At 36.7% G+C, this 16,507-nt stretch overlaps 1 protein-coding gene across 1 annotated transcript in view; it reads right to left on the reverse strand.

The window, feature by feature from the left end:
- LOC120733805 overlaps window positions 1–9,434 on the reverse strand; it is a 53,871-nt gene extending 44,437 nt beyond the window's left edge. The window contains exons 1-2 of the mRNA XM_040032239.1: window positions 9,248–9,434; window positions 8,951–9,008 (exon numbers count right to left, since the gene is read on the reverse strand). Coding sequence (XP_039888173.1) covers window positions 8,951–9,008; window positions 9,248–9,367 — 178 coding nt within the window. The 5' untranslated portion in view covers window positions 9,368–9,434. The remainder of the gene's footprint in view (window positions 1–8,950; window positions 9,009–9,247) is intronic.
- Window positions 9,435–16,507: the final 7,073 nt, after the last annotated feature.

Genomic DNA, 16,507 nt, shown 5'->3' on the forward strand with positions numbered 1-16,507 from the left:
GAAAGGTCTTAATCATTATGTTTAAAAGTAAATCTTTCAATCCTTACTTCAGTGACTTGTTTGTCTGTGCTTGCTGTCAGTCGTGGTTTTGTGTCAAATAGTTGTAGTTTTTGAGCAAAGTTTGCAAAGACTCCAATGTTGTGTCTGTTCAACCAGTGTAATGAGGAGACTGAGTGCAGGTTTGGAATTGTCAGTAACAGAAGAATGCAGCAATGTTTGAATTTGAATTTGTTATTCTTATTGTTTTAACAACAATAACTACCAGGATCATGCCATAGCAACACGGTGATGCCCAATCAAATGTCAGATACAAGGGATCTGACATTACACATCCAACAGGACAGTAAAACAATGGGCATCAATGCAACAAGTCAGGCCTTAAAAAATACCTGAGTTATATAACAGCACACTGACAGTGTCTCATAAACATGATATTCACTTCAATTTAATTTTAATTAGATGGACAGATCTGTCCAGAGCAATATCCAGCAGTTTAACTGACTTGATGGTATACTCTGATCAGGAAGTGATTTTTTTTTTCTTTTTTAAATTAAATAATCTTTCATTTAAAAACATAATACTTTTTGAGCAGTGTTTATTAAAATTGATAATATACATGTAATTTAAAAAAATTACATTATTATTTAATTTTTGCATTTTTGATTATTTTTTTCTCCTTCAGTACTGTTTTCATATTTCACTTTGCTCTCACTCATGCTTGGTTATATTTATGTGCATGTCATCTGTATATGGTAAAGTGTTTTGTTACGTCCTACAGAGCAGGAGCTTTTCTGGGGGCCTGTCTTCCCTTGTTTTTTTGCTTATTTGTTGGCTTGTTTTGTTTTTTCCTATAAGCTACAGTCCAATTAGCCCGTCTTGAATCAGTGGAAGCTTGAGAAGTGACAAAAAACCCATCCTTCACCTCTGTCTCAGCCGGTGGAAGCTGGTAGATGATACTGGACATTAGAGAGAATGAGAAACCCCCCAATGCATTGCAATGTTTTGCTTATCCTCAGAAAATGTCTTTGGAAAAAGTAAATAAAAATCTTCTAATTCAATCTTCTAATCCTTTTCCATGGCAGATATGTTGAATTATCAATCAACAGGTGCAAATAATTTAAGGAAGATGCTGATTTTTTGCAGACTAGGTCACTTCATGGAATGTACAGATGAGTGTGAATGAAATATAATAGTTTTGTAAATTGTATTTTACATTTAAACACATGAAAAAACAGAAAAGCACTGAGGGATACTCTGATATACATGAGAAGTGAGAAAATGTACGTGTATTGAAGAAAATGAAAAACTATATTAAGAAAACCTGGACAAAACAAAGAAATGAACAACTAAAAATAAGAGTGCTGGCTCAATATAGACAAGATGACTTAACATCTGGGGAATAAAGGATGTGGTTTCAACTGTAGTGTTCTGTGGTGTAAATAATGATGTGAGAGTGAGTTTGAAGAAATTATGTACGCTAAATTTTCACCCATTAAACTCTGCGTCCTGTCCATTTTCTTTCTCAGTTACTTCCTTCAACCGACAAGTGACAGATGACAGTTTTCCTTCATGAACTTAAAGAAAAAAAAATGTGGTAAATATTTTACTCCACTGGAAAAAAAAACTGACATGAAGAGCTGTCACTGATGGTTGATGCCATTTAAGCCTTTAAAAAAATAGTTATCAACTGGAATATCTATTTTTTACAGGAAAAGCACACTTTACCAAATGTATTAAGGCCATGTTGCACTAAAAAAAAAAAACAGGCAAATGTAAATCACACTGTCAGTTGATCATTACTGTTTGTATCTAATATGAACTTCACACACTGTTAGTTACTTAGAAATGCTTTTGGCCCATCATGTGGTCAGTGCTGAGCACTGCATTAAATGCAAATCAAGCTTCGTCTTGTCTCGCACTGTTCTTTCCCTGTACTAGCCAACATTACAGATTGTCCACAGACCAATAATGATAAAGTATACAAATAAAGAAAATGTAAAAAAAAAGAAAAATCAACTTGTGCATTAAGTAAAATGCAGGATTATTTCTCTTATCTGTTATGCTTGCTTTTGTTGTAATACTTTTATGGATAAAACAACCAACAAACATTCTTATCACTGCTGCATTTTGTCACATAAAATATTTTAATTAAAATGTTACTTAGTCAATTAGAGTTCTTTCCACAATGAAACAGGATAATGTGTAAATTCATTGCCAGCTGCCTCGTGTGCCCTTCATGTTTTTCTTATTGTTGCTTCATAAGAATGAGTGAGCATTTATTATTATGGATCATCTACTATGATTTGTAATAATGAACAAACAAGCCATTGTTATGCATGATACCGATTCTGTAGTTGCACACTGACCTCTGTGCAGCTACAGCAGTGGTGGTTTAGCAGCTCAGTGAAAACAGGATATAGTTTGTGGTTTCTAAGGTCACATTGTGAAGAGTAGCTATGATGCTTGAGGCACGGCTCACATTTTCTAAACAAAACACAATGTAGGCAAAGCACCAACACTACTGACCAGAGCCTTGTTTTAATATCCAAGGATATCTCATATGAACTATATTTTATCATACACATCAAAACATACACTACCAAGCAAAAATGTAAAACATTATTAAAAAGAATAAAAATTATAAATGTGCAGATTATCTACTTGTAAATAAGTAATAATGTATGAGTAGAGGCAGCATGGTGGCGTGGTGGTTCGCACTGTTTCCTCCAAATAAGAAAGCCCTCAGACTGACTCCCTCATCTGGCTGTGGCCTTTGTGTGAGTGATGTTTTCTTCATATACAATTTTGGAGTAAAAAATGTTATTTACAGCAACATCTGAAAGAAGTAACAACAGAAATGTAAATGTGGTGTAGTCACATCGTGTTAATGATGCATTAAAAGCTTGTAAAAACAGTCCAAGTGTTAAAGTATCATACCGCACAGTAGTGATGTAACAGAAATAATTCATCAAACATAATTTTCCTGCTTTACTATATTACTTTATTTAATGTTTAATATACTGTATATGTGCATACATACTGATTTGACAACATTTTGGTTAATTTTCAGAATTCAGAGAGACAAATAAAGACATGGGATAACATCTCTTACCTTTATTAACAATCAAAAGTAAGTGAGAAGTAGAGCGGCAACACTTGTTATACAACCACAATCACCACAGAAACTGGAGAATTTGTACCTAGAAAAATCAAATATGTATGCTTTAAGAGCTGAGATCATGTAAATAAGCTGGATGGTACATAAAGAGTTACAACAATTCGCTGTACTAGATTTGTCCTTGCTTTTAAATACAGCAGACTGTTAAATTCTGAAACCCAACCTATCCATACAGGTGGAAGCTATAGATAAATTTTTTTATATTTCCATGAAATACAAACCTGTACAGCTTATAAGGTGGATGACGGTTTTGTTCAATGCCTCAAGGCCTCAAGCCACTTGCAATTATGTTTCAGTATCTGTAAAGTAACTGGTCTATAGAACATTGTTCTAATTACATAAATAACTTAAATAGAACGATGCCTATAAATACATAAACTAAACAAAAAAATTAAAAATATAAAATAAATGAATATTTAAGTAGAACATTTTTTATATTACCTGCACATCTTATAAGGTGGATGATGGTTTGTTCTCTGCTTATATTGTTTTGGACGATACACATCAGCTTTCCCATCAGTTCACCATGTAAGCTGATGGTAACATTTGAAATGCTGTGGTTTTCTGCAATCTTGGGTTTGGGGTTTTTATCAACAGGTTATCATCTAGAAGCAAGATGAACTCTACTTCATCTCCTTCAGAGGAAAACTGACTGTCTTTTGTTCTGGTGACAAACAGACCTGAGATACAGCAGGTTTGACACAAGAGCTGAAAGACAAATATAGTCAGCAGTGTCAGTTGCAATATAACATTCACTGACAGCACTGCAAACTGTAAGGCCTATTTACACCTAAATGAGAGATACATGTAGATACTAGGTATTATGTATGTGTCTGAAAAAATACAATAAATAACCAGCAATACTGCATGAAAGAATATATATCAAGATCCATTATGAATATAATCCAGGAAGTTTGTTCATATAGGTCTCCACAAAATGTATTTAAAAATGCAGATTGCAAATTTTGCAAAATCTTCAGACATTTTGCTCAACAAAATGACAAAATAAATATAGCGTGTTTTTTCAATTTTGAAGATATTTGCTTTCTTAACTTTTAATTTGAATAAATACATTAAAGAACACTACCTGCCACAGCTTGTAAGGGGATGGATTGTTTGTTCTCTGCTGACATGTTTGAGCAACACATGTCAGGTTTCCCATCAGCTGACCAGGTAAGTTGATGGTGACATTTTAAAATGTTGTTGTTTTTTCTTTACCGTTGGCTGTAGGCTGTAATTTTGTCTTATTGTCCACAGACAAAATAATTCGCTTCCCCTCCTTCAGAGGAGCAGCTGACTGTCATCTGTTTGCGTGACAAACACACCTGAGATACAGCTGGTTCTGACACAGGAGCTGAAAGACAACCATATAGTCACTTACAGAGGCAAGTACCAGTTGCAACACAAGATCAACTGCCAGATCATCTCTTGCTTGGTAAAGTGCTTTGTTACGTCCTACAGAGCAGGCGCTTGTCTGGGGGCCTGTCTTCTCCTGTTTTTTTGCTTATTTGTTGGTTTGTTTTGGTTTTTTCATATAAGCTACAGTCCAATTAGCCCGTCTTGAATCAGTGGAAGCTTGAGAAGTGACAAAAAAACCCACCCCCAAATGCATTGCAATGTTTTGCTTATCCTCAAGAAAATGTCTTTGGAAAAATGTTATAAAATTATTTTAACTATATCTTCTAAGCCTTTTCTATGTCAGATAGGTTGAATTCTCAGTCAACAGGTACAAAGAATTTAAGGGAGATGCAGAGTTTTTGCAGACTAGGTCACTTCATGGAATGTACAATGAGTGTGAATGAAATATAATAGTTTTGTAAATTGTATTTTACATTAAACACATGAAAAAACAGAAAAAGTACTGAGGGATACTCTGATATTCATAAGAAGTGAGAAAATGTACGTGTATTGAAGAAAATGAAAAACTATATTAAGAAAACCTGGACAAAACAAAGAAATGAACAACTAACAAAAGAGTGCAGGCTCAATATAGACGAGATGACTTAACATCTGGGGAATAAAGGATGTGGTTTCAACTTTAGTGTTCTGTGGTGTAAATAATGATGTGAGAGTGAGTTGAAGAAATTATGTACGCTAAATTTTCACCCATTAAACTCTGCTGTTCTATCCATTTTCTTTCTCAGTTACTTCCTTCAACCCAACAAGTGACAGATGACAGTTTTCCTTCATGAACTTGAAAGAAAAAAAATGTGGTAAATATTTTACTCCACTGATAAACAAAACTTACATGAAGATGGAAAAAAAAAACAGGCAAATGTAAATCACACTGTCAGTTGATCATTACTGTTTGTATCTAATATGAAACTTTCACACTGTTAGTTACTTAGAAATGCTTTTGGCCCCATCATGTGGTCAGTGCTGATCACTGCATTAAATGCAAATCAAGCTTCGTCTTGTCTCGCACTGTTCTTTCCCTGTACTAGCCATCAATACAGATTGTCACAGACCAATTGATAATAATGAAGTAATACAAATAAAGAAATTGTAAAAAAGAATGAAAGAAATTAACTTGTGTGTTAACTAAAATGCAGCATTATTACTTTTATCTCTTATGGATAAACACACAAACACAGCATGAGGGGAACAGAATTTTTATTGTACTTCAAAAGTGACACATGATGTCAAATATTACTAAAAAATCTAAATGTCGGCCAACAATCTCTATACACTGTCTCTTTTATACATGTCAACAAACATTCTTATCACTGCTGCATTTTTGTCACATAAAATATTTTAATTAAAATGTTACTTAGTCAATTAGAGTTCTTTCCACAATGAAACAGGATAATGTGTAAATTCATTGCCAGCTGCCTCGTGTGCCCTTCGTGTTTTTCTTATTGTTGCTTCATAAGAATGAGTGAGCATTTATTATTATGCATCATCTACTATGATTTGTAATAATGAACAAACAAGCCATTGTTATGCATGATACCGATTCTGTAGTTGCACACTGACCTCTGTGCAGCTACAGCAGTGGTGGTTTAGCAGCTCAGTGAAAACAGGATATAGTTTGTGGTTCCTAAGGTCACATTGGGAAGAGTAGCTTGATGCAGTGAGGCACGGCTGACATTTTCTAAATAATACACATGTACGCAAAGCACCAACACTGCTGACCAGAGCCTGTTTAATCTCCAAGGGTATCTCATATGAACTGAATTTGATCATCTTAATTGCCCCTTGGGATCAATACAGTCTCTCTGACTCTGATGGCTGACTCTGATACACATCCAAACATACACTATTAAGCAAAAATGTTAAACGCTATTAAACAATAATACGAAACTATAAATGTGCAGATTATCTACTTGTAAATAAGTAATATGTATGAGCAGAGGCAGCATGGTGGCGTGGTGGTTCGCACTGTTTCCTCTAAACAGAAAGCCCCTGAGACTGACTCCCTTATTCTGGCTTGTGGCCTTTGTTTGTTGAGTGATGTTTTCTCGTATGCAAGTTTGGAGTAAAAATGTTATCTTCAGCAACATCTGAAAGAAGTAACACCAGAAACGTAAATGTGGTGTAGTCACATCGTGTTAATAATGCATTAAAAGCTTGTAAAATCAGTCCAAGTGTTAAAGTATTGCAGAGTAGTTATTTAACAGAAATAATCGATCAAACATAATTTTCATGCTTTACTATATTACTTTCTGAAATGTTTAATATACTGTATATGTGCATACATACTGATTTGACAAAGTTTTTGTTAATTTTCAGAACTCAAAGAGACAAATAAAGACATGGATAACATCACTTACCTTTATTAACAGTAAAAAGTAAAGTGAGAAGTAGAGCGGCAACACTTGTTAGTACAACCACAATCACCACAGAAACTAGAGAAGTTGTACCTAGGAAAACCAAATATTTATACTTAAGAGCTGAGATCATGTAAATATGCTGGATGGTACATAAAGAGTTACAACAACTCACTGTACTTGATTTGTCCTTGCTTTTAATAGAGCAGACTGTTTAAATTTCTCAAACCTAAGATGACCAACCTTCCTCTTTTCCCCCAGAAATGTCAGGGGCGTTCGGGGGGATTTTCGAGATTGATAAAATGTCCAGGTTTTTCTGTAGTCTGACAGACGCCATCCCCGAACTGCTGCTTTGGTGAGCGCTTGTTCTGTGCTCACAGATGAGACTGACAGCACACAGCAACGTGCCTAATGATGTTTAAAAGATCCCAAGTGCATCTTTTCAGATGAACTGCAAAAGAAATTTCCCTCGTACCCAGTACTGGTAATTTTCCTATGCGGATGGGGCATTATTTCTGTACCATTATTTAATTCCAGAGGCTTTTAAATTATTTTTTTGCACTTGTTGACTTGTAAAAGCTTGTTAAATATGTATCTTTAAGAAAGTTCTGACTGAGCCAAGTGTGCTCTTTTTTGGAAATCAAAATATGGTCACCCTACTCAAACCCAACCTGTCCATACAGGTAGAAGCAATAGAAAAAAAACATAATAGAAATTTTATATTCCCATGAAATACAAACCTGTACAGTCTGTAAGGTGGATGATGGTTTGTTCTCTCCTGATGTTATTTTGGACAATACACATAAACTGTCCCAGCAGCTGACCATCTAAGCTGATGGTAACATTTGAAATGTTGTGGTTTTCTGCAATGCTGGGTTGGGTTTTTATCAACAAGTTATCATCCAAAAACAAGGTGAACTCTACTTCATCTCCTTCAGAGGAGCAGCTGACTGTCATCTGTTTTGGTGACAAACACATCTGCGTAACAGCTGGTTCTGACACAGGAGCTGAAAGACAAACATATAGTCAACATACAGTCACATATGGATGCAGTACAAATTGCAATATCAGATCCACTGCCAGGCCATCTCTTGCTATATAATCTTTATAAGTGCGTACACATGTGTTTGAAATGTGTGCACAAAAATCATCAATTTGACAACTCATATAATGTATAGCCAGCAGCAATAACAATGATCAACATAATCTGAAAACTCTGTTCATGTACATATTTGCAAAAATTGTCTAACAAACTGCAAGTTTTGAATTTTGGACCCGACACACACTGTTAACACTTCCATCCTTTTTCAAGATGAGGAAATTTCTTTTTCTTTTTTTAAATTTCTGGTTTTAGATCTGTAAAACATTTTGTTTTTATGTTACTGCACATAAATTTGAAGAGAATGTGTTTTTAGTCTTACCGAGTATATGTAGATGGATGTTAACTGTGTGCAATAACACACCGTCAGTAGAACTGTGTGTTTCCATGCTGTACTCTCCAGAGTCATGTTTTGTTGCTTTTTTGAGCTTCAATGTTCCATTTGGGAAAAATATAGTACGATTCTTGTATTTTTCATAGAGACTAACTAATTTATCATTTATTAAGGTTAAAAAATTTTCTGTACTCTTTTTCAAGCTTGTCTTCATATGTGGATTAGTAGGTATGTAAAAAACGAGTGGTTCTCCTAAAACTCCAAAACACGTCTGGGGTCCAAGTTCAGTTAGATTGCATTCTGAAGACCCTGGTAAGAAAATTAATAAATAAAGACATGGCATGCAAAAATAGAAATTAATAATGTCATTTGTTTAATAAATAGAAATTGCTGTATATAAAACATTTGTGTTTATCATTATTGACAAAACTTATATCCCTAAAAACACCAGACCACATATTAAATAATAAGCTAAAATGACAAAAATTCCATTGTTCCATTGTTTAATAAAATTGTTTTATGAATGACTTCAAAATATGCGCTTAGTTTATTAAAAGGTTGATGTGTACTTTGTCCCACAGCAGTCACTGCCAAAGCTACTGTGATCACGTAGATCGAAATCATTTTCTGTTGAGACAGAATCAGAATATCAGAAACAACAAAGACATTTATTATTTCGTGTTGTGCATGTGTAGTGTGCAGCCAAATTCAGTTGTATCTAGAAATAGACACTTTAATAAACACTTCACTTGGATAATATAGATTATGTGTGTATGGATTATCTACATAGTAGATCAACAGGAGTTTATACATGCATATAGGCCAACTGTTTACATGCCCTGACAACAGTCAAAGAAGTCACTCACCACATTTAAAATATGTCTCTTTTGCAGTTTGTTGCCTGTGAATTCCTCACTGGCACCTGGGTGATACGCTCTTGTCTTTTTCCGTTGTGCGGCGAGAATGATGGAAGAAGTTATTTGCATTGAGTATTAATGAAGCTTATGCGTAATAAGGAAGATCTGTAACTATACATCTGTCTACTACCTGAGTGTTCACTGGCTAGTATTTGCTTTTCACCACTTCCAGTTAGGGGTGCAACGATACACAAAATTCACGGTTCGGTTCGGTTCGATACTTTGGTGTCACGGTTCGATATTTTTTCGATACAAAAAAAATGTTCATGCATTTTTAATTTGTCATTTATTAAAATTATAAATATATATTTTAACTCAAAAGTACAGTTTTTTAAATTTAACCCTAACCCTTGTGCGTGTTTTTTATTTTGACAGCGAATGCGCACCTGCGGACCACTTATGTGCAGCCCTGGTTATTTAGCTCATCATATTGCAGCCACAGAAATTCTTTTGTCCATGAAACCATAAAGCTGCACTTTCTTTTTGCCTTATAGTCTGATTTGTCATAACTTCTCCGTTTTGTGGTAAGCTTTTCTTTGGCTGTCACTTCTTCACCCTGACCTGTCTTATTTGGCTCAGCAGAACTGAAATGCTTTTACACGCTCACTCACATAAGCTCAGCGATTCTCTGCGCGATCAACCTCTCACATGTTTAAGCTTGCTGCGGGAGATTTCACTTGTCATGTTTGCATAGTAAGCTAACGATTAATAAGACGATGTCAGAGGAATTGGTGCACAAATTATCATCACTCACAGATCAGTGCTGTCGCTCTCTATACACAGTTCGCACGATTGCAAAGTGAAAGCAAAAAAACAAGCGCAAATTCAAACGCGACTTCAATATGTCACATATTGACAGTGGCTCACCGATGCCAATGACATAATTACCCAGCTACATTTCTGAAAGAATGCAAAAGCATTGACATATATTTTTCCTACAATAGCCCGACGGGCAGGGAAGAGATAGATTTTGGTAGCCCGACTGAAAAAATCGCTAGCTCCGGGACGTCGGGCTAGCGATATTGCAAGCCCTGTATCTGATTGAGGAATCACTCATCTTTGGAAAAGAGAGTTTATTACAGAGAAATGTCTCTTTCCAAAATAAAAGCTATACTATCCGCTTCTTCTGGGCTATATTCTCAGCAGCATAAGGAGAATCATGTGCTAACAGCTGTCTAAATGACTCGGCTAAAGTTAGTAGCATGCTTGTTGTTTTTGTCTTTGCACTAGGATGATGTCGGCGTAAATGTGCAGTCATATTCGTTGTGTTCCCACTAGTGCTTTCAGGTTAATCTCGTTGAAATGACCTTAACGCCACAACACGGCAAATCTCCGTTAACGAGCTACCGCCGATCGCTCCGTGCATGGGGCTAGACGGCAAACACGTTAACAGCTAACTGCGCTAACACACTAGTTCACACCAATGTAATTGAGCATTGCATGGCACATCCAACATACTGTTTTACTTTAGTCCATGACTCGCTTACCTTCAGGGTCATACGTCACATGAAAACCAAAATAATTCCAAACGCCAGATCTGAATGAGGTTCAATTTGCCTGTTGCAAGTAGAGCTTAACTTCTGTCTCGCTAGCTTGCCCTGCGCTCTTCCTTCTGACTATGCTGTCTGTGTTGAGCGCTCAGTGGATCTGCGCTCGACAGTGCAGCCTAGGCGGAGTAGTCGAACACAGATTCACTGAGCGCTCAACACAGACAGCATCGTCAGAAGGAAAATTGATAAAATAAATTACAAATGTTGTATTGTTCGATACATATGCGTACCGAACCGAAAGCACTGTATCGAACGGTTCAATATCGATACGAATATCGTTGCACCCCTACTTCCACTTTGTCACGCTATCAAGCTCATTGCTGACATCACTGGTCTGTACCAATCATCTCTCTGCCCTCCATCTTTAAGCCAATCAGCCTCCAGTCTACGTGTTTTAAATCTCACTGCTTATTTGTCATTCTCCCTTCCAGACTCCTTTACTCAAAACACTTCCTCCCAATCTTCGCCTCTTTCACGTTACTCAGAGCTCTATCCAAGCTCAGAGGAGTCGTGCGTAATTCCTATGACACTGGGAATTCATTCATAATTGGCAATCAGAGTCAAATTGCCAATTGAACTATGTTGATCAAAAGAATCATGTTGAATTCATTGTTAGAATCTCTCTTTACTTAACTAAAGTACTAGAAGTACTAGACTTATTGTGAATGCAGTTACTGAGCATTACATTGATTTCAATTGATATTTATGTTGATTTAACAGTATGCTTTGGTATACCCTTTCTCTCATATTATTAAAAAATGTTCATTCTTATTTTTGTGTACTTTTCATTTACATGTACCAGGACAAGGAGCCACAATAACCTGAGCAATAGATGAGAGCTGGATGTAAAAAATGCAGATAAACCACTTAATTCTTAATATCCGATTAGCCTGTAGTGCTCGCTATGAACAGCTGGTGGTGCATGCCAACATTTGTGTGTGTGTGTCACGTGCGGCTGGACCAGACAAATTGACACTAAGAGTCCTGAAAGCCTCCAGTTGGCAGAGTTTTTCAACTCTTCAACAGCAAGTACAACTAAATCATCCATTGTTATATCAGTTCCTCAAAAAAGAAACACAATCACAACAAATTACTTCAGAGTTGCAGCGTTTGGTGATTCTCAGGTCCATAAAGGCTGCTCTGACCTTATGCAGTTTGAGCCAAACACCAAAACAGATCCGTGGATGAAGCAGTGGCCCTGGTGTGTAGCTCTGCATTGACACTATGAACATACTATGTGCACTTTCTTATTTATCATGTAAATGTGTAACTATCTATCACTATAGCTCCCTGTTATATTCTGAACTGTCCAGATACTCCTTTTCCAAGTTGTGTTAAGAATATTATTTTGAGGATTTTTTATTTGTTTGTTTGTTCTTTTAAAACAAAGATATAGCACTAGATACTTATGTAAACCCCTAAAAATTGAGTATCATATCATTTATCTCATCAAGTATGTCTGTCTGTGCCTGCCTGACACAAACTGCACTGAGTAGCGGATGTCTTAAAATAGGCTTAACTTACTGTTGATGACACGACCTGGTGCTATATACTAAAGAACAGCGTGGCAGACAGTCTGAACCTGTGCTCTTTATCTCAGGATTAATGTCAACCGTTTATTTTATGTTTTTAGTTTTCCTATATCCTGCAATGTACATTTATCACTATAGTCTGCATTACAAACATTTATGAAAAGAAGCAAAAGGAAGTATCAGTTAACACCCTGGTGTGAAAACCCCATTAGTTTAAAGTCACAACTCTTTCCTTTTTCAGTTTCTCTGCTACAGACACACAAACATGTATGTTCCAAGGCAGACAGCACAAATCTGTGATCTTCATCTCAGGATTTATGTCAAGAGATAGAGAAAAGTCTGTTCACACACATTTATGTATAAACATTTGAGGGACTAACATGTTTATTTTAAGACACAAAGAAAGAATACACACACAGATATATTAGATGAAATAAATTCAAAAGCAATGTGATTACAGCACCTTAAAACTAGCTAAATGATCTGGTACAAAATTACTAAATTTCCCAGAGGAACCGACCCATGGGATTAATACAATTCTATCTAAAAAGAAAAAAAACATGTCACTTCAAAATGCTAACATTCCAAGGAGCATATGCGCGAATGATCATTTCTGTTGTACTTTTGAGTGTTAAAGCTACTAATCAATACTTTGCTGAAGATTTTCACGTACACTCATGGAGATTGTTGGAGTTGCATGTTGCCTTTCCAATTCCAATCATATCTCAAATACACTGGGACAAAATTGTGTTTCTCAGGGCCAGGATCTGAACAACATGGAGACCACACAACACAAAGAAATAAACACAAGGAAAGATTAAAAATAAATATGTATAAAAGATGGCTTATTTTGTGAATGTTACAGTGAGTTTAGCAGCCTTATTGCCTCTGGAACAAAGCTGTTTCACACTATTATTGATTTCATGAACCAATATCTCCTACCAGATGCCAGGATATTGACAAACTATAACAAACTATAAATTGGGCATAAATGACAAATAGGCTCAACGGTGCAACTTTGGATGAACCTTAGATATTCATCTTAATAGTACAAATTGAGTAGTGCAACTTGTATGTGTGTAGGACGTGAATGATAACAGTGGGTTATTTCACAGAGTGGCAGCTTGAAGAATTTGAACAGTTTATGTCCAGGATGTGAGAGATCTGCAGATGTTTTCTTCCTGTTTCCTAACCCTGGACGTGTACAGATCAGGACTGGTGATCTCTCTGCAGACCTGGCTGTCTGTTGCAGTCTGGCCCTGTCCTGTGTCAGGGCTTAACTGAACCAGACAATGATTAATGTGCACAGGACAGACTGGATGATGGCAGTGTAGAAGATGACCAACAGCTCTTGTGGCAGGTTGAACTTTCTGGAAGTACAAACTCTGCTGGGCCTAGGGTATATATGAAGACCACTTGAAACTCAGTGAAAAGGTGGATCTGTCAAGGTCTGTGTGCAGGGAGGCAGAAAAGGACCCAAAATGCAGACTCAACACAGAGGCAAAACTTAAACTCAAAATGGCAGCTTTAATGCTGGACACAAGAAAAACTAAACTTGAATATACAAAACAAACTTGGCAGGCACTGACAAACAGAAACATGGGGCTTAAATACACCGAGGTATAACGAGAAAAATGAGACACAGAAGGAAAGCACAGCTGGGAGTAATTAGACTGGACGAGACAAGGGAAGCAAAACTAGAAACACTGACATGAGACATGGACCTTCAAAGTAAAACAGGAAACACACTGATTGAACTCTAGACATGTAAACTTGATAGAGACCGGGGAGACAGAACACAGAGACCTGAAACGTGGGACAGAAAGGCACAGAGTGGACACAACATGGAACACAGCGAAACCTTTTGACAAAACCTAAGATCTAAGACCTTAACAGCCATAACCGCAACCTAGGATAATAATAATAATAATATAATATTATCTCCACAGTCTTGTACAGGTTAAGCTTCCGGTGGTTCTGACTGCACCTCCTGCCTGTATGCAGACTCGTTGCTGTTCTGGATCAGATCGATGATGGTGGTATCATCCGTCAACTGCAGGAGTTTCACAGATGGCTGTCCTGAGGTGCAGTCGTTAGTGTAGAGGAAGAAGAGCAGCGGGGAAAAAAAAAAAACCCTGGCGGCAAGTAATGATGATCTGTGGAGGTGGACACACTAACTTGGGTGAACTTCTAGTAAAGGATGTCTGGCATGACAGTGTTGAAAGTTGAGCTAAAGTCCACGAACAGTTGGTCAAGATGATGCAGGTCAAGTCTCATATTAACTGCATTACCAGCAGACCTGTTCACCCAGTAAGCAGCTGTCAGGTAATCACTATGGCTGCCTGTTAGATACTGAACCCTCTAGATACTCCTGCTTCAGTTCTGTTAAGAATATGATGATGGAGAATTTTGTTTATTTTTTTTAAACAAAGATACTGTAATAGATACTTATGAAAACACAAAAATTGCATATCATATCATTTATCCCATGTAGTAGGTGTGCCTGTGACTGCCTGACACCAACTGCACAAGGTAGCTGATGTCTTAAAATAGGCTTAAGTCACTGCCACAGCGTGGCAGACAGCCTGAACCTGTGCTCTTCATCACTCACAAGATTAATGTCAACTGTTTACTTTGTTTTTTTATGTCCTGCAATGTACATTTATCACTATAGTCTGCATCACAAAAGTTTGTTGAAAAGGAGCAAAAGGAAGTATCAGTTAACATCCTGGTGTGAAAACCACATTACATTAAAGCCACAACTCTTTCCTTTTTCAGTGACTCTGCTACAGACACACTAATGTCTGAATGTTCTGAAGTACTGCGTGGCAGACAGGACGAACCGGATTTATGTCAAGAGATAAAGAAAAGTCTGTTCACACACATTTATGTATAAACATTTGAGTGAAGCAAAACTCATATGTAAAACTGAGAGCCAGTAGAAAAATTGTGCAAGTTGCAACTGATGGCTTGTCTTTATTCTCAGCAGCTTCAGAAAAACATTAATTGTCTTATAAATCACACATTTCTGTGCACACAGTTACAGATTTATCTCCACGTTTACATATCAAACTTTTAAATCTGAGTGAATGTCACAAGATCTTGCAGATCACTTGCTCTGCATTTTATTGCTTTTAGTTAACTGTAAAAACGTTGGCTCCACCATGTGATGAGTGCTGATACTATGCGTTTTTACATTTACTACTAAAGGTTACAGCTTTTACTAGATCATCACAGAATTATCACTAATCACCAACTAATACACGTAAAGGAAAACACCAATTCTTGTTTAATGTAAGGGTTATTATAGCGTTGTCCCTTTCTACATTATGCTTAGCTTAAACGTAATGGTTTGTATGGTTGAGATACATACAGAGAATAAATGTAACACTTTGAGACAGATTTATGTAAAACATGAGGAGAGCACAGATTTTATTGTACTATTGTACAAATATTATTGGAAATCTAAATGTTGGTCAACAAGCTTCAAAGCATTTATTATCATTGCATTTGAAAATACAACAAAATTTTAATTGCATCACCAGGTTGCCGACCAAACGCACACAGTTATACGTGTCTCACAAAGTCCACTTACTGACTTTTTCACACATGTCAAGCATATAACATAAATTATTGATGGATTTATGTCACCTTACACAATATAATGAAACTATATTAAAATACTACTTAGAAGAACTGCCTGCAGGGGAGTTTGTGCCCTTCATGTTTTTGTATTGTTGCTTGATGTCTCTGTTGGTTCTCAGTCATCCAAAACACAAGCCGAACAACCAAGCATATGCTGTGCAGTGCAGAGAGCTCTACACTGGAGAAGCCGCATAGCCACTCGACAAATACATGACAAAACATAGAGGAGCCACCACGACAGGTCAAGACTCAGCTGTACCTCTGCACCTAAAGGACAAAGTCACTCTTTCAGGGATGCCAATGTTCACATTTTGGACTGAAAAGACAGATGGTTGGTTTGAAAGAGGAGCAAAAGAGACCATCTATGTCCACTGTGAACAGCCACCTTTGAACAGAGCGAGCGGCTTATGACACCAACTGTCAGCTACCCACAATGCAGTCCTGAGATCCTTCAATAGATCACATGATAGGGTAAAGGTCTT

Source organism: Simochromis diagramma, unplaced genomic scaffold (assembly GCF_900408965.1).
Source record: "Simochromis diagramma unplaced genomic scaffold, fSimDia1.1 OVJJ01000216.1, whole genome shotgun sequence".
Taxonomy (NCBI): domain Eukaryota; kingdom Metazoa; phylum Chordata; class Actinopteri; order Cichliformes; family Cichlidae; genus Simochromis; species Simochromis diagramma.